Source organism: Cynoglossus semilaevis, chromosome 20 (genome assembly GCF_000523025.1).
Source record: "Cynoglossus semilaevis isolate Cse_v1.0 chromosome 20, Cse_v1.0, whole genome shotgun sequence".
Classification (NCBI taxonomy): Eukaryota; Metazoa; Chordata; class Actinopteri; order Pleuronectiformes; family Cynoglossidae; genus Cynoglossus; species Cynoglossus semilaevis.
The window spans coordinates 12,498,498-12,520,925 of NC_024326.1; the positions used below are offsets into that span (position 1 = coordinate 12,498,498).

Genomic DNA, 22,428 nt, shown 5'->3' on the forward strand with positions numbered 1-22,428 from the left:
AACAGAGAGAGTGAGAAGTCGGGCTCAAGCTCGTGGCTCCCCAGTGTCACAGCCAGTAAATATTAGGCTAATTGCTGTAGTCCATTAGAACCGGTTCCTCATCGTCATCATTGACTTCCATTAACATCATTTAAGATTAGCTTCTCTTTGTTCAACAGGAGAGAGAGAGAGAGAGAGCCTGGTTTTGTTGTTCCCAGACTTTCAGCTTGGTTCCTGGATGTAGAATATAGGATCTAGAAAATTCTCTGATGTCTGTAGAGCTGGTGAGGACAGACCTGACGACTCTGATATAAATGTACTCCCATGCAGTGTCATCTTGATATATATATATATTTTTTTTTTTTTTGTTAATTAAAAACAACCTCCGAACTGGGAAATCAGTTTGCTCCCATAGTGATTAACATCACCTCGGCTTCTCAGAGAGTGTCGTGCCCTGCACTGTAGCACCTTCACTTTGGCCGAGTGGAATACTAATGTCATCAGTGAGTGGAGCTCAGAGGGAGGCCTGGTCGTGGAGGTTAGCAGGTTTGATACAAACTGTCTTTATATTTAAGATGGATAGATATGTGTTAGATAGAGGACATTCTGTTCTTAACTGTTGCATAAATATCATCACACAGGCCTTGGAATAATCTTCAGAAAACAATAGAAACTGAAGCAGCTGATCTCCCTCAAACCATTTTGAATCTTTGTGGAATCTGTGAATTCAGAAATTTAGGTGACTTTTTGATTATTTTTTCCCCAGATGTGGTGTTTACTTCCTCCAGGTGATATAGAAAGATTACAGATGTGGTGTTCATCCCAGAGTTCTTCACTTCCTCCAGGTGATATAGAAAGATTAAAGAGCAGCGCTCCTACTGGCAGCTCAGTGTATACACACGCCCATAATAGATGGTGAACCGTAATATTAGTCGGAACATGAATGTAGCACCGGAGAATGGAGCGGACAGAGACATTTTCTACAAAGATTAATTTCCAGAGGAACACACTTTAGTTTCCCGCCTAATTCATCAGCAGCTCATGTTATGAACACAGTGTGCTGTAACAGAGGAGCATTAGCATAACAAAACAACTTTGTCAACCTATATTTACAGGCAGCTTTGCCCTTGCATGCTGAGTGTGGTTGTGTATTTGTATTCACATTAGCCAGTGTATAGAGGGAGCAGCCTGGAGTCACCGCTCTGCTTTACTTTGTCACCGATGATGAACAGTCCTTTGTTCTCTGGTGACCTTCATCTGTGAAGGTCAGATCTCCTTTGAGGGACAGAGAAAGAAATGTATTTGAACCTCTTCATGGTTGGAAAGTAAACAGGAAACGTAAATGTTTTCTACATTGTTTTGGTTTACATATATTTTAATCTAATTCATTTCAACAAGCACTTGTTTGCGTTGACGTATTCCTTTTGTTAGATGTAGTTTTTAAAGAAGTGAGTTTTTTTTTTTTTTTTTTTTAGTAAATGCTGCGTTTACATCAACATCATGCTAAAAGCCAAATGAATGTTGCAAAGTTTATATTTGGCATCAGGTTCTGTTCAGTCTGTGAACCACTGTCTCTTTGTCACGTACCTCTCTGCTCAGGAGTTTACCAGAAGGTCAAAGGTTAAAGACGCTAAGATTAGCCTGAGCCGTGGACTGGAGCCTGGCAGGGCGAGCGAGAGGAGGAGAAAGAAGAAAATCTAATAAGTCTCATTGTGAGTCCGAGGGCAGACTTGTGCAGGTGTTTGCACTCGTCTCGTTCCGTCGTCCGTGTCAATCACCTGGTGTTTTTGCATCAGTGAGTGCGATTGTGGTGGTGGTATTGTAGTGGAGGAGATGGAGGATGAGGAGGAGGATGAAGAGGAGGAGGAGGAGGAGGGCTGGGCCTCACAGTCCAGTGGAAATGGTTTATGGATTTGAGAAAATGAAACATCTGACAATCCCGTGTTGTGATCTGAATCCTTTATTCTCCTCAGTGTGTGGCCTGATGTTCCAGGTGGGAAATGTATTTGCTCCACTCAAACACTTGACACCGTCTCTGCTCGACGCTGAGTTTTGAAGTGTTTAGCGAGGCTTGATGCAAGAGCAGTTATGGCATCATCTCCGAGAGCAGCCTCCCGTCGACTCACACAGGTCTCAAAAATGTATTAAACAACAAACAACAACAACAACAACAACAACAACAACATTTTTGCTGCAGACTTTTATTTTTCGTAAGATGAAGTCAACACAGCCGTCGCGTTTTCACGTTCGGCCAATGCTATGACACTGACGGCATGTTTTTTTTTTTTTTCTTTCCAAGTCCTGTGCACGTGTGACTTTGACACATTGTGTGTTATCTGCTGGTGAAGAAAATATTGCGCCGGCTTTTGTTGCCACAGTGCGTCTCACCAATGCCAAACGAGGAGCGTGCCAAATAAAAGGCTTGTAGCAATTTGTCACAGATTGCAGCTTTGTGTGTGATTTAAATGTTTGCCTAATATGATCGGACATGGTGGGTCCACGCTGAATGTGAATGGGAGTGCAGATGACTGTAAGTGCAGGGATGAGCGCTAACGTATTTAGTAACAGATTTCACTTGGATTAGCAACTGCACGAAGAGCAGAAGTTGCACAAAAGTTGTGGCCGGCTTTAGTCTCCATGTTTGGCCTGGTGTGAAAATATTTAGTGGCTTAGGTTCAGTATGAAACACGTCTGTCTCTGGATGTTGATCTGCTCCACTCACTGGGCCTGAACCTGGAACATTCCATCTCACTTGAAATGCAAACCAGACCGTTCTCCCAGGACTCATTTTACACGAGCACCGCGAAGCCTTTACATCCGTACGTTTAAAGATGCTCCTCGGGCAGACAGCGTTAGCCGAGCACCGAGCCACTTGGAATGCAGCGGACGTCGGATTCCTCCCCGCTCCTTTTGTCTTTCCGTCTCCGTCTCTGACGGCGGTCCATTAGACGGACACAATGACTCTGATCTGGCTGTTTCCACCTGTCAGCACCGTTATTGAAAATCACCTTCAATTTGCTCTAAATTTCCAGATTGTGGGGAGGAAGCTGTAGTTCTTCAGTTTGACGTGATGATCGCTCCTCTTCTTCAGGACAGAGGCAGAGTGGCGTGATGAGAAATGAGTAAAAAAAAAAACTCACTGCAGACACAGTGGGTCAGATGGTAGAGAAGGCACCGGTGTAACGCGGCATTCAAATCAGCAGTTCTATCATCTGTAACACGGCATTCAAATCAGCAGTTCTATCATCAGGTGATTGGTGGAGGATCTAATGTGTGCAGAAATCAGTCACCGCCTCCTGATGTTTCATACAGAACGGCTGAACGGCTACAGTGGGCGTGAAATATCTAATATCAGTAAGTGTGCCAGAGTGTAATGCGTGTGTCTGGGTATTAAGGCGGCCCGGCTGCGTTGTTATTCTCCACCCAAGATCACATTCCATGCCTGAAAGAGCGGCTGGATGAGACGCAGCCTCTTCATTTTCACTATGACACCTCATTTTTGTCGCCGCCTCAGCAGCCAGCAAATAGACTGAGAACCAGCGTTGTTTCAGTTAGGGCTCCTGCCTCAGATAGAGACCCCCCCCACCCCACCCCCCCTCGTCTGACCCACTGCAGGATCCTACTGAGAGCTTCATGTATCCTCGTAGAACTCTGTAACCGATTCACCAACAAAGGAAAAGGATGGAACAGAAAAGCCTTGTGCAAAAGCTTAAATCAAAACCCTGGAAGCTGCTTGACATGCTCGGTGTTAGGGTCCCGGCAAAGTTACTGAACTTCTTTCACAATGTTTTTTTTTTTTCCCCGGCAGCAGTTCAACGCTGTTCTTTTTTTTTTTATTCTACCTGCCAGAACCTCTTTTCTCTCTCCACAGCTTTAATCTTCACTCTCAAAGGCTCACTCTCCCCAGATTGGGTTTTTTTTTTTTTTTGCCAGTGTGTGTGATCAATGTAGTTGCTCAGTGGGTTGCGGCTGCAGCCCGCCAAGTAGCTGGACGGTGATAAGTTTATTGTTCTGCCTCCTGTGTGCCCCAGATAAGGAGCAGGCATGTCAGGAGTTTGCCACGGCGGCCACAACTTTTCTCCCAGCAGCAGCAGCAGCAGCAGCCGCAGCAGCAACAAGAGCAGGAGCAACAAACAGCAGCAGACGAAGCCAGTAAAAGAAGCAGTAACAGCAGAAGCACCAGCAGCCACAGCCGGTCAGCCACCGTTCACAAACACTGTTGTGTGTAGACTGTTTACCAGAGTGAGGACAAAGGACGACATCTTTGGACACGTATTATACAGACACTGACTGCACGAAAGTCACACAAACTGAACTGTAAAGAACGGCAACCAGACCAGACGCAGTAACAGTTAGAATTTGTTTAATTAATTAGTTACAAATTCTTAAAGTTTTAAACAAATACTTTTGTCTGTCAGTGTATTTGGATCTGGAGTTCATGGGATCGTGAGTGAAACCTTAACTACCATTAACTCTACAATAGAAATGCATTTAAAAAAACCCTGATATTATTACAAAACATCCTGACGTAAGGTTTGTTTGAGGTTTGACAGATTAACGATGGTCCAGAACTGGTACCACAGCACATGTATGTGGACGATGGTTGTCATGAAGGTCATGAAGGTCAACACACAGCTGGCAGCTGACCATCCCAGAATAACAAGTAAAAACAAAACTCTGAGCCAGCGTGTGCTCAGCTGTGCGTCAACAACGTCGGGGTCAAAAGTAAACGACGGAGCCACGATTTCAGACGTAGAACGCTGACGTGTTTGAGTCTTTTCTTTTCTTTTTTTTTTCCAAACCTTCCGTTGGTTTTTGATCCATGGACGTGCCGTGTGGGTTTTTTTAGCTCTCGTCTAACTGAGGCTCAGAGCTGTGGGTTTTTTTTTACTTTTACACAATTTGCTTCGTACTAAAATGCAGGGACACATTGTGGCTCAGTGGACTGAGAAATTCAACCTGCAGGATTTTGTCAAATACATAGGGAAGTACACACACACACACACGCGGCAGTACTACACAATTCCTCCATAATGCATCATCCTGGCTCTGTTTAAACAGCCTGGTATTCCTGTCAGCAGAAGGTCTCACTGAGGAATGCCTTTCCACCTCGTTATGAGACAAATCAATGGGCCTTTTTCTCCATCTGTTGTCATTAGCCTGACGTGCTGCGGTTTAACTGCCCCTCCTAGTGTTGTTTCCCCCCCCCCTCCTCGCTGGGTTGGGCTTTATTTCTATCATTTCTAGCAAACAGCACATTTAGTGACTGAATTGATCGCAGACGTTGTGGTTTGAGGCTGGATATCAGTGAACATCTCCTCCATTTCAGTGGATTTCTAATCCAGTGTTGATGTTTGTGGCTCTTTGTTAATGAACTCTGCTGGAACAGGTTGATATTTCCTCTGACGGTTATCGTCCTCGCTCCCTTCAGGGGTCGCCAGATTGGATCATCACACCTTCAGTGACAAACTGTTTTCTCAGGTCTTTATGATTCTTACTGTTGTAATATTCATATTAAAAGTTTCATCTTTTTTCCTGAGACCAGGTTTAAACTCGGGGCCAACGTGCCTGGGCTGTCGTCTGATTTCTGTTGATGCTGTGCTGTTTGAACAGAGCCAATCAGGTCCTAGCATCTATCAGCCATCTTGTACACAGCCCCACACTCCACCTGCGACCTGGGACTGCTGTGCTGTGATTGGCAGCCGCAGAATTCACACACATTCTGCCCTGGTGATTGGCAGCGGCAGAATTCACACACATTCTGCCCTGGTGCACAGCTAACAGCGGACCTCAAGGTCGGGCTGGAAAACACCTCCTACGGCCGGCGGAAAAAACCACTGCGCTAAGCTCCTGTGGGACGGCTGTGTCCACACCACGGCAGGTCGGCCGGGACCGCGCTGGAACGGCTAACACTTAATACATTCAGTTTTTCAGTTTGAGTCTGAAGTTCCATTTGACACCTTCAGTTCAATTTCTACACTATTTATCACTTTTATTTCCAGTCAACATCTGTGTGGTCCTGGGTCCTGAGTGTGTGTTCTCAGCAGGAGGAGGTGATGTGTGTGTGTGACAGGTTAGTAGTATGGTCATTTGTCCAGCAGTGAGGTTTCTGCCCTCACTAGTAGTATGGTGATTTGTCTCACAGGGAGGGAGTGGTTGAGTGTCCAGCAGTGAGGTTTCTGCCCTCACTCTGAAGACAGTGCCCCCTAAAAAATACGTACAGATACTAATAGTAAAAGTAGAAGTATTTTAAACGTCACTTTGAAAACTTTGAACCCCAGTTTTTACGTCGTATCTATTTATAAAACTGGTCGATGTCATGACTCCGTCCTGAATCTTCTCAGGTTCATCATGTGATGTGGCTCATAGTTACAGGTTTCAGACCCCGGGGCTGGAGAACGTTATATGATCAGGTAACCCAAAAACCTGAGTGTGTGTGTGTGAGTGTGTGTGTGAGTGTGTTGTACAGCAGCAGCAGTGGTGGGTTTGTATCCTGAGGTTTGAATCTATATTAGATTACATATCAAAAACCCGACTCAGGACTGCGTGCTGCTTCTATTCCTGTCTCTCCCTCTGTGGTCACGTGGCGGCTGATGTCAGTTCTCCCCCAATCTTCCCATCGTACCTTTGATTTTCATGTTCCCCTCGCCTCCAGCTATCTCAACTTTTCTAACAAGAAGCGATGCTTCAGAGAGGAGCGGCAGCAGAAGGTCAGGACGGAGGCAGAATACCATCAGCTTATCAGTCTGCATACACACTGGTACACACACACACACGCACACACACACGCCTCTGTTCCTGTCAAATCCCAGTTCAAACATTGTTCTGCGGCCGTATGTGTTCTCTCCTCCTGTTCCCATCAGGTAGAAATGTCTTGGAAAACAGCATTTATTCCAGGGTGGAGTTTAACTCCTGATCTGCCTTAAACTGCGCTCTTTGTTGGTCAACGTGACGCCTCATCAAACCATCATCATGAACAGAAGACGCTGCCGCTCCTTAATGTTGAATTAGAATTTGTCACTCGGGTTCGTTAGCCGTTAGCCTCAGCTGTGTTGTGTTGTTCTAAAAGCTTTTTTGTTTTTTTTCCACCGTACAACTCACAGGGAAGTCTGTGCGTCACCATCGTTCAACCTGGGACAAAACCAGTGTTTCTAAATGATCATACTTTCATATAGTTTTATTTTTTCATTGTTATTGTCGGACTACAGCAGCGACAACGATATAAAACGTACAACGAGTCGGTGGATATTTAGCACAGGGTTGAGTTACATCGACTGACTGGAAAATTACCTGTATTTTAGCGTTTAAGGTTAGCATCTTTGTGTCGAAATGTTCCTATTGGCCCCCAGGGTCAGGGCGTGGTCTTTACCACGAACAGAACAGAACGTTCTGTTGAACTGAACGTCCGTGTGGTTCTAATAACTGTAATGAAAAAAACCTCCTCCTCTCTGAGGTCTGGACGTCTGCACACAGACAGCACGACTGTGGAGACTCAAAGACGTTTGACATTCCCGGTGCGTGTCATGCTAATATTGGTTCGATGTTTGACGGACGGACGGACGCCGACGTGTTTTTCCACGGGAGACGTTCCTAAAACAACAGTCATAAGCATCAGTGTGATGTGGAGGCTGCGGGGACGATGACAGCGGCTGTACACTACTCACATACTCACATACACATATTGACATTTTCAGCGATATATGAGGCCAGTCTGACGAGAATAAAAGCGCCGAGAGATATATTGAACCGGATTAGAATTCACAGCACAGAGCGCCGTGACCCTGACCACCGTCCTGCCAGACTGGAGAAACTGCTTTCTTTGCTCGGTTGAGTAATGTTTTACCACCAGATAAAATACCTTCGACCACTGAAAGAGGCTTTAGCTGCTGTTCAGACTCAGACTAAATAATAATAATAAAAAAACAAACAACTAAAATGTGTTCCCAAATGTCAGAATAATTAAAGTGGACACAAAAGCTTCTTCAGTAATTGATTACAGTTTTGTCATTATTGTATTATAAAATAAAACTGAAATTTGGGAATGTTTAATGAAGGAGCAGCGATTATTCAGTGTTGTGTAAAAGCTTCGTTGGCAGCGTTTTGATCCGACTCTCTAAAAGCTTCTAGAAACTGAATTTGGACAGAGTGTCGTGTGGTCCCGACCAGATGGTATCGGAATCTGCCTGAATGAATGGGAAGCGTCTCGGAGCTGTCAACTTTAGGTCTGTGAGAAACGCTTTATTCAGAGTCTGGTCCTGGTCTGGCCTCTCTCTCTCTCAGTGTTCACAGACGCCTGACGCCACTTCGCTGTTACCACCGCTCTGCACTTCAGGTCATTGTTAAGTGCTTGATTCACATTATGAATTTACATGCACTTTGGAGCTGTTTTTTTTTCTTTTTTTTTTTCCCTAAGAACAGCTTTTGTGATGTATTCTTTTTTTCTGGCGTTCATCATTCCTGCCGTGGTCTCGTCCCTGCAGCTGACAAGGACATCGCGCTCTGATACTGGTGGATTTTCCCAGGTTACGACAGGACATTTCCTGCACAGGATACTGGGAGGGATTAGTCACAAATCCAACACACCAGTTCATGTGGAGTATGAGTGCACAACTGCAACAGTAATGACTTATATATTTATATATGCAGGAATCAGTCCTGACACTGACCTTGGAAATTTGCTTCCCCCAAAGAAAAAAAAAAAGAATTCTGGAGCCACCAGATTCTTCCTCGTCTAAATCCATTAGAATTCCACATTTGCAAAACATTGATGCTGAAGACAGGAAAAAAAAGTCCTTTTAAAGCTGATGTACTTTAGTAAAGCTGGGGTTTTATTTACCAAGAAAATTGAGCGGTGAAATCCCAAACACAGCTAATACTGAGTACACAGAAACTAGAACACGGGCCTGAGGTGATGGATGGATGGATGGATGGATGGATCGGACATCTGCCTTTATATTTCTGCATGTTTTACTGCAGCATCATTTGCCCCCCCCACCTCATACTCCAGGTGTAAAACTACAGTATGTTTCATTTGTTCACCCTCATGTCTGTCATCCCTGAACTTCATGACTGTGTTTCTGCTCCACCTGAACCTCATCTGGTCCAACGGAATTCTCCGCTTGTTTCCCTCCGTTCACATTCATCTTCTGTCAGTTTTTCTTTTTCTTAGTGGTTTCAGTCTAAAGTCCAGCCCCTTCATTCTCCGTCTGTCGATTATTTTTTTCTTAGTGGTTTCAGTCTAACGTCCAGCCCCTTCATTCTCCGTCTGTCGTGGTTGGATGAGCAGATGTGTTTACATTTCCACACTAAGTACAATTAGCCGTCTCGTGGAGGCGTACCCGTGACGGCTACATCCTGGTAATTCCCTGTAATCGATTACATTGTTGCGGCCCTGCGCCTGGTCCTTGGGGGGTGGGGGGAGGTGGTTCTGTTTTCATTTGTTCAGGCGTCTGATTAAAGATTTTAAAATGCATGAGACTAATGCTACGTCGATTTAATTAGAAATAAACTGAAAATACTTGAAAGAAAATGCTGCGCGGCGTGAGTGTTGGGAGGAGCCGTGCTCCCAGAGTGGTTTAATCAGATTACTGTGATCCACTCTGTTGTTGGAGGACGGCCACTTTCCTTTTGTCTTTTTGTCCTGAGTGACCACACTCTTCATCGCTTCGTCTTCATCTTCCTCTTCCTTTTCTCTTTCTGTTTCCTCCCTGAGTCCCTCTCTCTCTCTCTCTGTTTATCTCTACCTCTCTCTCTCAGGTTGACACTCTCGTTAATCCCACTCTCACGGCAAAGTAGCAGTTTTTAAAAACTGCAGTACCTTGTCACCCCCCCCCAACATTATTTACATCTAGGTTACCACCAGTCGGGGCTCTTAAATCTTATTAATGGGCAAAAGAACCTGAGTCTTCACGGAGGCGGGGGGGCATCAGTTACTGTCAGTGTAATAACACACACACACGCACACACACCTGACTTTGTCACACAATGAATGCATCATGTGGTTGGGTATGTAAATAGGCTGCGCTGCATATGAATGTGCTGTGGCAGTAATGAGCAGAGCGCGCCCTCTGTCAGAGCTGCTGTACTGCACCCTGTCTCAGGTGTGTGCGGTCTCTTTTGTGTGCAGCGTGTGTGGAAACATTAATGCAGCCCATTATGGTTATAAACATCAGCTGAGTGCCAACATCAGTAGACATCGTGACTGAATTGGTGATTGACATGACGTCCCTCAGATGACTGAGATTAGAGACGGCGCCTCTGTGTGGCTGCCCACTGGGACTGCAGCTCAGGATTCTGACATTTTTTCTGGAAATAATCCTTTAACCATTAACAGGCTAGCATAGGAGTTCCTGTTGGAGCCGATCATGTGATCATGTTCCGTTTCTACCGTGCAGCTTAACTCAGTTTTCACTCTAAGTCAGACCGCACTGTGCATCGGTATCTCTGTGGCTAAGCTAACACGGTGCTAACATCATAATCTGGGATATAAAACCTTACACATAATGAATTCATTTTTTACCTCCTTCCTCAGAAATCCTGGAATCTTCCATATTCCAGGATCATTCCGTGCTGCCGTCGTGCTTCACACCTGTTGTTAATCATTTTCCCACCGTGACATCTGCATCGCCGCACGCCTCACGGAGCTAAAGTTTCCAGTCGTGGATTTGTATACGGCGCCGGGTCAGGCTAGCAATTAGCATCGCAGTCATTTACAGGGCGGCTGTTTAAAGGAATCCATAAAAAGAGCCCAAATATGCAGCGTCTGAAGTCGTTTAAATGGTGGCACTAAAGTGGATGTGATGTGCAGATTTCTAATTAGAGCTGGGAAAGGGATTAATGGTCCCTGCGAACGGCAACAGAAACCGTAAAGAGTGTTTACAGATCGCAAAGAGTCTGATGAGCAATGAGTGAAATACATTTTATTGAGAATATCATTTTCACGAGCCAATTAAATGCATAATATCTGCTAAATGGCTCTTGGTTTTCTCAGAGTATGTACTCTGTGGGTGTGTGTACTCTGTGTGTGTACTCTGTGTGTGTACTGCAGTTGTTTTCATTTTGAGTTGCTTTTACATCCATGTCTTTAAAAGACAGCGTTTCTTTTCCAGGTCGACGGTGTGTAATTCTTCTACTGCTGGATTCCGTCTAATTGTTTGTTGTCGTTAACGATCCGTACTGTTGTCATCGTACGCTGTCATCATCGTGTTCTACTTAGTCCTTCTGTGGGTCACTGGAGGCTGCTGGAGTCAGTCCCAGGGTGGGGGGAGGAGAGGGGGGCCGACATGATGGACAGTTCACCAGTCCATATGTTCATGTCCAAAAACAAACTCTTTGTTGTTCACCAGTCCATATATTCATGTCCAAAAACAAACTCTTTGTTGATGGTTTGTAACTTTCCAAGTGTAAATAATGGTTTAGTTTCAGAATATCACCAGAATTTAGGTCCAAACTTTTACTTATTTAACTTTCACCTACACACCGACACCGACACGTCTCCCCGGTGACAAATTGTTCAGTTTTCAATGTGCCTTTGTCATAATGGAAGCTGAGTTCAGTGGGAAACGTGTGGCACGGCAACAGAGATGGGTTTATTTAGCAGCGTCTTTGTCCTCTCTATCTGGCAGAGATCTCCGGCAACTCCGAGGACATCCCTCTTGTACGCTGGAAGCAGCAGTGGCTGGAGAACGGAACTCTGCTCTTCCACATCCATCACCAGGACGGCAGCCTGAGTCTCCCTGAACCCACCGAAGACCCCGCCAAAGACTCGGCAAAGGAGGAGCTGCGCATCCTGCACATCTCAGTCATGGTGAGGAAAAAAAAAATAGACATGATTTTTTTTTTTTATTAATCAGAATTAAAATCTAGGGTGCACTGTATGTGTCTTATGTTTACTAGTACAGTGTCACACACTTTTACACACACCGAGAGAAGACGGTTTTGTTTCACCTGAGAAGCTGAAGCTTAAACTACCACGTGGGGGATTTAGCTCTGACTAACTGACTGTGAAGGACTGTGGACTGAGTAACATTGTTTAAAAAGCACCGTAATGAACGAAATCAACCACCGACTCGTTCTTCCATATTAATAACTCCACCATTTGGATTAGTCACAAATAAGAACAGCGGTGAAACATCCATCTACCTGCTGTTAGACGTCTTTCTGTTTAAGAAATATATGGGGGAAAAAATGAAATGAATCCAGGATTAATCATGATTCATTAGTTGCCAGCTGCTCCGTTATTAATCAATGTTAAAATATCACATTGTTGAACTGGGATTTGACTTAAAATATAAAACAAAAATGTAAAATGCATCCGTTACCGCAGTGTCTCTGAGTGGAATACAATTTTCATTTTGTATATTTATATTTATTTATTTATTTGCATGCCTGCACAGTATCTAACCTTTTATTTTTTTGCATGCCTGCACAGTATCTAACCTTATCTGATGTTGGCAGAGTAAGAAATGAACGCCTGGACACAGCTTCCTCCTCCTCCTCCTCCTGCCTGAATAAATACATATGTTTGAGATGGTAGATAGGCCACACCCACTGCCCGCGGCCCTTCCTAGCTTAAAGACATTACATTAGGCCGTGATGAATGACGTGTATGTGCAGACCTTGAAAGCATAATTCATCTCGCATATTCAAATGATTAGTCAGCTCTCCACCTCTGCGCCTGCAGCTGCACCTGCTCAACGTGGCGTCTCATCTACGGCTGGTAAATGTCGTCCAGCTGAAGACCTGGAAATCAGGAAATAATGAGACATACGCAGGACTTGAATTAGCAAACGCTAGCAAACGGCTGTTTTGTGTGCAGTTTCCAGAGGTTAGACTGTCGTTAGGTTGTCGATGGTCGGGGCCTTGGGCTGCTAACCTCTTTGATTTCCCCCTAATCTCACACTTTTCTCCCCCCACTGCTCCTTCTGCATTTCACATTCCATCAACTTCAGGTCTGACTCTTTGTGCACCCTGCTCCACTAATTCCTCATTCTAAATGAGCTGCCGCCACCAGCCTGCTTTCATTAAGGAGTTTGTAGCAGAGGATTTGCATGCAGACATGAGCAGAGCATAACAACAGATGGGAGCGGGGCTTGTCACCGCGATCTTCAGGCCTCAGTGCAGCTTGACTCTTTGCTGGAAGCCCTGACATATAAATTACCTTCTTTGTGGATGCAGAGAGAGAGAGAGAGAGAGAGAGAGAGAGAGAGAGAGAGAGAGAGAGAGAGAGCTCGAGAGAGAGAGTCAAGGTGTGTTGGGTAACAGAAAGCTCATTCTAAATGAGCTGCCGCCACCAGCCTGCTTTCATTAAGGAGTTTGTAGCAGAGGATTTGCATGCAGACATGAGCAGAGCATAACAACAGATGGGAGCGGGGCTTGTCACCGCGATCTTCAGGCCTCAGTGCAGCTTGACTCTTTGCTGGAAGCCCTGACATATAAATTACCTTCTTTGTATAGGCAGAGAGAGAGAGAGAGAGAGAGAGAGAGACGCTGGAACGGTTCTGCTGCAGTTTTGGGGGTTTTTCTGTGTAGGTCAGTGAACAGCTGCCACCATTGTGTAGCACGGAGGCTGTGGGGCTCCATCACAGGGCACTTTTTATGGACTGGATGTACAACATTCAGCCTAACAAGGTGTCAGACACCGGCCATTGAAGTCATTCATCAAAGGCTGTGGATGTCTTGAGGAAAACTGCTCAGATATTGGAGCCGCTCTACCCGCAGCAGTACCATCGCATACCTTCTAGGTGTCGCTAACCCCCCCGTTAGGTACAGTAGCTGGGACTTTGAGTCAGTAATCAGTGTAGTCCAGTGTGGTGTACACCTCGGTGTTGGACTCATGGTCTGGTCTCAGGGCAGGACGGCACGGTGGGTAAAAAATGTGTGTTTCTGCAAACATGCAGCCTGGTGTTTCAGAGAACACTGGGAATTATGAATAAGTGAATGAATAATTTAACACAGTGGGATTAAATTCACAAAGACACGACGTTTTCCTTCTGTGTCAGAGCGTGTGCTGCACCACACTGTGTATCCAGAAGAACACGGACGCACATTAAAAAAAGAAATATATGCACAAAAACAACATGTGAAAAAATCATATATGTATATATGCACAAAAACAACTAACATGTGAAAAAATCATATATGTATATTTAATACAGAGGATCGTATGAACGTGGAGAAGTATTTCAGTACACGGTGTTCAGTATCTGTCAGCGCAGGAACCAGTGGTAAATAATTGACAGTTGAATATTTGTTAATGGCACAGAGTATGTGAATTAAAACACTCTGTGGATCGCTCCGCTCACTGATTGGTCGTTAGCTCTGCTCTCACAGATTTGAAAGCACGGTTCCATTAGACGCCAGTGCGTTTTTTGCTCCGTGGCGTTTGTTGATCTGGTCTTAGTTTTCGCGAGGAGCAGAACAGATAATCTGCCACAGTCGGACGAGCGGACGCCACCACCATGTTTATCCCTAATGAATGACTTGAGACTCTGCTGTTTTTTGGGCCTGAAATTTAGCCAGACTCATTACAGGCTGCTTCCAGAGTAGAACGGGGTTCACTGAAGTGCAGCGCGGCCGGTGCCGCAGGACAGAAAACAGATTTTTGTCAGAGAGACGAGCCAAACAGACTGACTCCACTGCAGATTGTTAGGTTTGTTTGTGAAAGTACCCCCCCTCCACCAGCAGGGTAGGTCGACGGCGATGTGTTTGTGATGTGCACTCGACTGTTCCGTGTTCCTCCTTTGGTTTTCATATGGAACAAGGTGACTCTTGTGTTGGTACGCTGCAGGTCATTCATAATAGATGACTGAGGTCGTGTCCTGTGAGCCCCGGACTGACACTCAGACACACAGACACACAGACACACAGACACACAGACACACAGACACTCAGACACACAGACACACGCCCGCCTTCAGTTGTTAGAAAATAAAAGTTTATGGCAGATATAAAAAAATAACCCCACTGTTTTAAAAACGAGCTCAAATATCAATCAAACCTGATTGGTTTTTTAATTCTGCTCCAGGAGCTGCAGGCTCGTCATCGACTCCACGGCCAAATACACCGAGGTAGTCAGTCCAACGGACAGGCCGGGATTAGACCCTGAGATTAACTGATGAACGTGAGTCTGGACAGATGTCGGCCGCACAATTCACCAGGAAGTATGTGCTGCACCGAGGGCAGTTAACATTTAACGTTTAACAATATCTGAAATATAGAAACGCTCTTCGGCCACTTTATAAAAAAATCAATTCAATCCACTACACCGTATTAAATAGTCCAAAGGACCATTTCTTGTCCGCGAGCCTTAGTTTGCCCAGAGTTCATGAAGTCGTAGTTCTATTCTACTGCAACTTTCTGGTTATTTACCTAAAAAATATCCAACAAAGATAGAATTTTTGACTAAAAAAAAAGGAGGATAAACTCTGTCCAATAAGGAGCCAAAGTCTGATTCCATGCATTACGATCTGTTTGCAGAGTTTGGCAGAATTTGTCCACAACCTTGGCTTTATTATTCCAGTAACAGTGTCCAGGCTGCCCCCCCTCTCCCTCCCACTCCCCCACCAATGTCCCCCCAGGTAGGAGTTTGCTGCAGATCAATTGTGTGAAAACAGGCCTCACTGTGCCCACTCAGCCTAGAAGGTGAGGGGCAGTGGAGTCTGGAGGAGCCATATGCTGCTGGATCTGGTTGGTGGAAAATATTAGCAGGACGCCTCTGTCTCAGACTGCTGAAACTGCCGGCCAATCAAAACAGGAGTAGACTATGTCAAAGGGAAACAAAAAAGGGGGAAATATTTTTACTTATTCATTAATTTATTCTTGATATTTATTTTTTTATCAGTGTGATAAATCTGTCAGAAAAACCACACGTCACGTTCCCCCTGGTGGTGGTCATGAGGCAGTTACTGGTCGTCCCGACTCATCAGTTTAACTCTAACTCATTATGGGATTAAGTCTGTTATTGTTGTACCATGTGTGTGAGCAGGGATAATGACTGTGTTTGAGAGGACGAGATTCACTCCCTCTGTCGTTCTCTCTCTCTCTCTCTCTCTTTCTCTCTGCTTCTCAAACACACACACACAGACTGATATAAAGCCCTGGTTTATTGGTCGGGCCGGTCAATGTGACACAGCTCTGCTCATGGGATATTGACATTCATGTGGTGAACATAGTAAAACCTGCCTGGGTAGCGTTGGAGGTATAAATCTTGAATCGATGCCGCCCCGGCCTCTTGTAAAGCCGTATCCTCGGCTCAGCTGCAGCCTCCAAAGTTGTTTCTCTGAGCTTCAAAGCGTGGCATGTTTTTGAAAAGCCAGACGCACCAATCTATAGCTTCTCTTTGGACGGAGAGGAACAGCACACGACCTCAGCAGCTCATAGTTCTGCTGAGTCTGTGATGCAGTCGACAGAGCGGCGTCGCATAAACACCAGCAACCGCAGGAACCAGGAGCATCAAGGGAGAAACAACAAACACACACACATATATGTATACATATATACATATATATGTTTAGGTTTTAATCTGATCTCAGTCAAAAGGATGGGATTACTGATATGATTATTATTAGAATTATAATTTCTCTGCGTGGTTCCTGTGGCAGTTGGAACGTCTCAGCAGTTGTTTCCCAGTCTTTGGTGAAGTCGTTGTCCTCAACAGCATTAATGAGTCTCCTGTCCCTCACTGCTGTGTCAGTCGACCTGTCAGTTGTGGAGTTATTTACCGTCTGACACCAGCCGGACGTCTCACCTGAGTCTGAAATGAAAACTCTTTGAGTGATGGAGAAATGATTGGAAATACATTAGTGTATGACGAGTTTTTTCAGGTGAAAACCCAACAACTCTTTCTCTTTGTTCCCTTCAGCGCTGAGCTCTGATTGGCTGACAACACCACATCCTGTTTGTTTGAGATGTGAACAACAGCTTGTTTGTGTTGTTGCCCCAACAGTGATGGATTTAGCCTTTGTTCCAGTCCAAACTTTTCTCCCCACAACAGAGGCATCAAGTCCACTTCACCTGTGGACGGTTTTCACACAGAGAACACGTTCATTTCTGTCTGATTCTGAGCCACAGAATGAGCTTCAACTTTGTTCAGTTTGACTGACAATTATGGAACAAAAAAAAAACACATCCTGAAACAGGTTACATCACATACTAACTAGCCAGCTGTCCTCTCAGTGCAGGCGGACACGTTTCCACAGCTCCCCCCCCAGCCCCCCCCAGTGGCGTGTCGTTCTAACAGCCAGGCTGCTGTGCTGCTGCACTGACTCGGCCTCATTTCCATTTAACGCCCTGACCCGAGCTAAATGAACTGCATCGTTTCGCCTTTAGTTTCATAAGAGCTTGTTTTATTCATCAGATGATGAATTCATGACATCATAACTGGTCAGCTCCGTGGTCAGTTGGCTGCTGGAACCTCGCCGCGATACTGTCTGGTTAAACAATTTTGCATCTCGGGAGTGTCGGCAAAAAACGTTTCATGAAACTTTGAAGTCTTTAAATATTAATGTTTGTAATTTCACTGGTGTTTTCTTAACAAGGAAGCAGTCAGGGTTCTGAGGGATCCAGAGAAATATTTCTGTTGGGGGTTTTGATTTGTAGCAACAAATTTTAACGTAACTGAGACCGGGGTTCTGTGGTGAAGTCAGTGACTTTTTGACTCGTTCTCCAAATATATATTTGGTGTCAGCTGGTGGTATTTGTGACCTCCTGGAAGGCCCATATCTATATGTACTCTACTGTATATAAATCCAGGTGTCCTTAGAAGACGCTGGTGTCGCTGCCCTGTGATTAACCTCCGGCGTTCTCCACGCAGGCCTTTTTGTTATCGCAGCCGTCCAATAACATTTCTTTTCTTTACCTCCTGGTTTGTGTCTCCAGTTTCCCTGCAAGCGCACAGAAAGTCACTCCGGCTCGTTACGGCGTCGGCACAGAATTATTTCCACGTCCGAGGTTCGGAGGGAAGGCCAGTGTCTTATAAAGGCGGCGGCGTGGTGTTAATAAATCAGATTTGCACAGGGCCTGTGGTGTTACATACTGTACTGTCTGTCTGATTTATTGTCCTTCACAAATGTAGAGGGCACTACCTCACGCAGAAAGACTTTTAGCCTCAATTTACGACTTACACAGATAACCACCAAGCCAGAGATGCTGGAGGAAACAGAAATAAAAGCCGACGTGGAGGCAGCTGTGGCTGCAGCAGAGTCCATGTTCTCTGTTTAAAACAGTTATCAAACCTGATGGGGTTTTTTAACGTGAAATAGTATATTTTTATTTCTGGTCGCCCGTTTATCTGAATTTAGAGGAAAGAAACATCACCTCTGTTTTGTCCTAAAGTAATATAGCTGCTGCAAGACACTTCAAACCAAGCGTAAAAAGCCATCACACCAGCAGGAGGAGTAGCAAATGAATATTTTTGTCTTTCATGTCAAACACCTAAGCCATTATCTCCCCTCCTTTGTGGCACCCATTTCCTATTTTCACGCTATTATTGATAAATTGTAAATTGCAGCCGCCTTCATGCACCAACACAGAATAAATTAGTCACATCTGAAGAACCGTAAAAATGAGTCGGGGATTTGTGCAACCAAAACCTGGGAATGACACTGGCTCTGACGCTGAGACGTTTGTGCTGGTGGAGATTAAGGTTATTAAAATGCCTGTGCAGAAACATATTGAACAGAGAGTTTGGAGCTGGATATTAATTTATCATTTAAAGATCATTTATAGATGGCTGAAGTGCAAAAGTAACTCGTTTTTTTTAATGTATTTTTTTTCTGTTTTTATCAAAAGGGAAGGTATGGTAGAAAAATGTTTTGGCCATGAATGTTTCAAAAATAGTTTCTATAAAGTTCTGGTCCTTTGTCCGTTCTTTCAGTTAGCTCATGCTAATTCCTTCAGTTGACTCACGCCCCCACATTCATCATGGAGACAGGTTCTACTGAAGTGAGTAGATAGTCTGCTCCAAGCTAACGGCTGCTAATAGCAATGAAAGTCAAACCCTTCAATTCGACACAGACTCCACTACAAACGCACTCTGAAGCTAAAGGAAGAAAGTTCCATGGAGTTCATCCTGTCAGAACAGACGGTGGCGACGACCAGGAACGTTCTGTAGCTTTAACTGAATTAAAAATGACACACACACAGTCTTAGAACTTTGTGAGGCAACAGACTGCTTTCATTTTTTTTTTTTTTTTTTTTGGTGAGATTTGCTTCATTCATGTCTGGTTTGAGGAGACGCTGCAGTTGATGACAGCAAACACTTCTCTACCACGGACTCAAACCCTTCTTTAGTTTTGACAACTGCTGTCACTTGATTCTTCTGTATTTGTTGTTTAACTGTGTGTTAACGAAGCCATGACATGAACTGCAGTTCAGACAATGGCCACCTGGTGAGAGTTACAAAAAACATCCGTAAAAGACAAAGAAGTAATTTTTTACTTGGATAAGTAATATTTTCACGTTCCCTGAAATCCCGTCCTTTGAAATGACCGACCCTTGAACTTAGATTTTTCCAAGTTAAGATGCGTGAGTGCGCCATCTGCTGCTGTCAGATTGTCCTGATCTCTCTGTCCTTCCTTTTGTCCTAATGCGTCCTAAGCGAAGACTAAGTGACAGATTGATAGCCGGGCTGGAATGCCATGTCTGTTCTATCAAACTGCGAAAGGCCATGTCTTCTCTCCTCCATTCAGAGCTGGCCTGACAGGAGTGTAAGTCATAAGGAGTTCTGGAGCCATTATAACATCATCCTCATCCGTTAGTAAGTGGATTATGGGCCCGGAGCGCTGGCAAGCTTTGATATGTGGTTAGGTTTTATTGGCTCGATAAGAGGACACAGTCCACTTAGCCCTCACTCCGACTCCCGGTAATGCCTAACATTAAACTGTTTTGCTTTTTCCACTGTTCTTTATACATCGGTGCTAATGCAGGTTGATGGATTTGAATCGCGTTGGTCACTGAGGTCATTTTGATTGAGAACAATTTGAAGTACTTCAGAAAGTGGCGTTTTTCTGCCTCCATTTCACGGCATTGACTATATAATCAAAGTAATTGATGATTTGATGCAGCGAGGCTAACAAATTGGCTACTGACGAAAACAGAGTTGTCAAATTGAACCTCTTATCCTCTGGCCTTATGTTGATTATCTTCCTTTATTGGATTCTTTAGGTTCAAAAGATACTTCATCAAAAGTCAAGTTAGACAAACCAGCATTTATCTAACTCTGCGAGCCTCCAGGAATGTCCATGCGTACCATTAGTGGTCTGCGAACCCCAGGTTTGCCCTAATATATTGACTTATTTGACGTTAACTGAATGATTCGGTTTATTTTAGGTGCCGATAAAACTTTACACGAAGGTTAGCATCGATGCTACAGCGCCGTCTTGGCGACTTCTGTGGGGAGCAGTCACAGAGTAAATCTGAAGAACTGACTCAGAGCGTTCCTTTACGACCGTGTCAGTGCCTCAGCCTCCTGAAAAGGTTCAACTGCCGTCATCAGAAATTAAATGACCATGGATTTCCTCCATGCATTTCCTCCATAAGTGCTCAGTAGTGCTGTGTCATTTCTCCCACGTCCTTGACCATGCAAATGAGGCAAACAACTTCTGCCGACAGAAGGTTAGGTTTGTCAGTTTGAAAAAAAAAAAAAAAAAAAAAACCCTCCCTAAGTGAAACTGTTAAATGTTTTCATCCTCAGAAAGTAACTTCATTTACATTCTGAATTTTTTTTTTTTCTTCTAATTTTATTACAGCTTTCTTCTTTGGGTGACCTTGTCGTTTCACTGAGTGGGGAAAAAAATGAAGTCAAACTTTTCAAGTGTTTTAGAATTCCTGCTTACAATAATAAAAACAAAAATTGTCCTGTTGAAACTTTTTTATGAAAAAGAAAACAGAATCCTTAGAGTTAGAGTAGTGTGTGTGTGTGTGTGTGTGTGTGTCACCTGCACAGTACACACTGACACACCCCCACCCCCACCCTCTCATCCTCTCACCCTTCGTCCCTGCTCCCAGATAGAAACAGCAGCATTTATACAGAAAATACGGTTTAACAAAAAATACAGTCAGAACTCTGTAAATATATTAGTAATACTACTAATAATAACAATAATAACAATAAGGAATATATTATTATTATTATTATTATTATCACAGTTTGATTTGTGTGGTACTGTAGTTAGTTAATAGTTAATAATTGTTAACCTGGTGATAATAATGCATCACCTCATCCAGCCCCAACAGCATTAGTGGTAAATTGAGAAGTGTTGCCATGGTGACAGTGTCCTGTGGTCTGTGGTCTGTGGTCTGTGGGGGCCCGTGGATGTGTCATCTGCAGACAGAAGGAGACAGAATAAATTGGTCAAGAGGACACACTCTAACCTAGGATGCTACCTGGGCTACAGAGGATGAGGAAGAGGAGGAGGAGGAGGAGGAGGAGAAAACTGCTGATCGGCGAGGAGACAGAAAGCCCCCCAGTGTCTGCAGGAGACCCTGACAGCTCCAGTCAGCTCTGTCAGCGACTCCAGCTGCTCCAGCAGCTGTGTTCAAAGAGGCCGCACCACAAATCCTCCTCCTCCTCCTCCTCTGCTGCTGTTACGCCGTACGGCTCGCCCTGTCCTCGCCGTCCCAACGTGTCCATCACAGAGACCAATGGACGGTCAAACTGCAGGGACTTTGGGAACCATCAGTACCAGGGACGTCAAGACAGCACTGTAGTACTGTTGGAGTACTGTTGGAGTACTGTGCATTTGTAGAAACTCTTAGCAGTGATCAGAGTTTGTCATTTGGTCGATTGGAACAAATTAAATATGTTAAGTTTTATTTTTCTCTTTTCGTCAGTCGATTTCAGTCGAGGTTTTGTTTGATCCGGACTTTCAACCGTTCAAAAAGAACAACTTTGAATTAGGAGCTGAAATGAAAACCTAATGACAGTTGATGAGGCTCCGGAACAGGTTTTAAACTGTGGACATTTTTTTTATACTATTATTTGACTCACGACTAAAAAAAAAGTTTTCTTGACATTTTTCCAAATCAATATTTCCATCGTTTTGATTTGAGTCACAAAGTTTGTCTCCATGGTTGATTGATTAATGATTGATTATGAATAATCAGGATTGAGCCGCAGCTCCTTTGATTAAACACCTAATTGTACTGCAACTCTGATGATAGTAGTTGATACTGCATTGATTGAACAGTTTGAGAACCTCACTCCAGGTTTTCTACTCATTTCTCCAGGAAGTTTTCAGACGTAAATGAAGGACATGTAGAAAAAATGTTTTTTTTTATTAGCAGCAGTGATTTTGCAGTGATCCTCTGGACTTTTCTGAAATGAGTTTCAAAGTGTAATAGCAGGGCGAGAGCTGCTGACTTTGAATACACTGTTGCTTTCATTCTCCAAATCACATCTGAAATGTTTTCCATTTGATACTTTTGGCTTCATGACCGTGACTTTGATTC

The 22,428-nt window shown here is 44.2% G+C and overlaps 1 protein-coding gene across 6 annotated transcripts in view; it reads left to right on the top strand.

Annotated features, from left to right (window-relative positions):
- Positions 1-22,428, top strand: part of astn1 (astrotactin 1) — a 173,484-nt gene that overhangs the window by 34,572 nt on the left and 116,484 nt on the right. For 5 of the 6 annotated variants that reach the window (XR_001761688.2, XM_008334830.3, XM_008334832.3 and 2 more), the window contains exon 2: positions 11,604-11,785. Coding sequence is in view for 5 of the 6 variants with exons in the window: in XM_008334830.3 (XP_008333052.1) it covers positions 11,604-11,785 (182 nt within the window). In the remaining variant the exon portion in view is untranslated. Of the gene's footprint in view, positions 1-6,426; positions 6,740-11,603; positions 11,786-22,428 lie in introns of those variants that run through there. The other variant, XM_008334835.2, reaches the window with a different exon arrangement.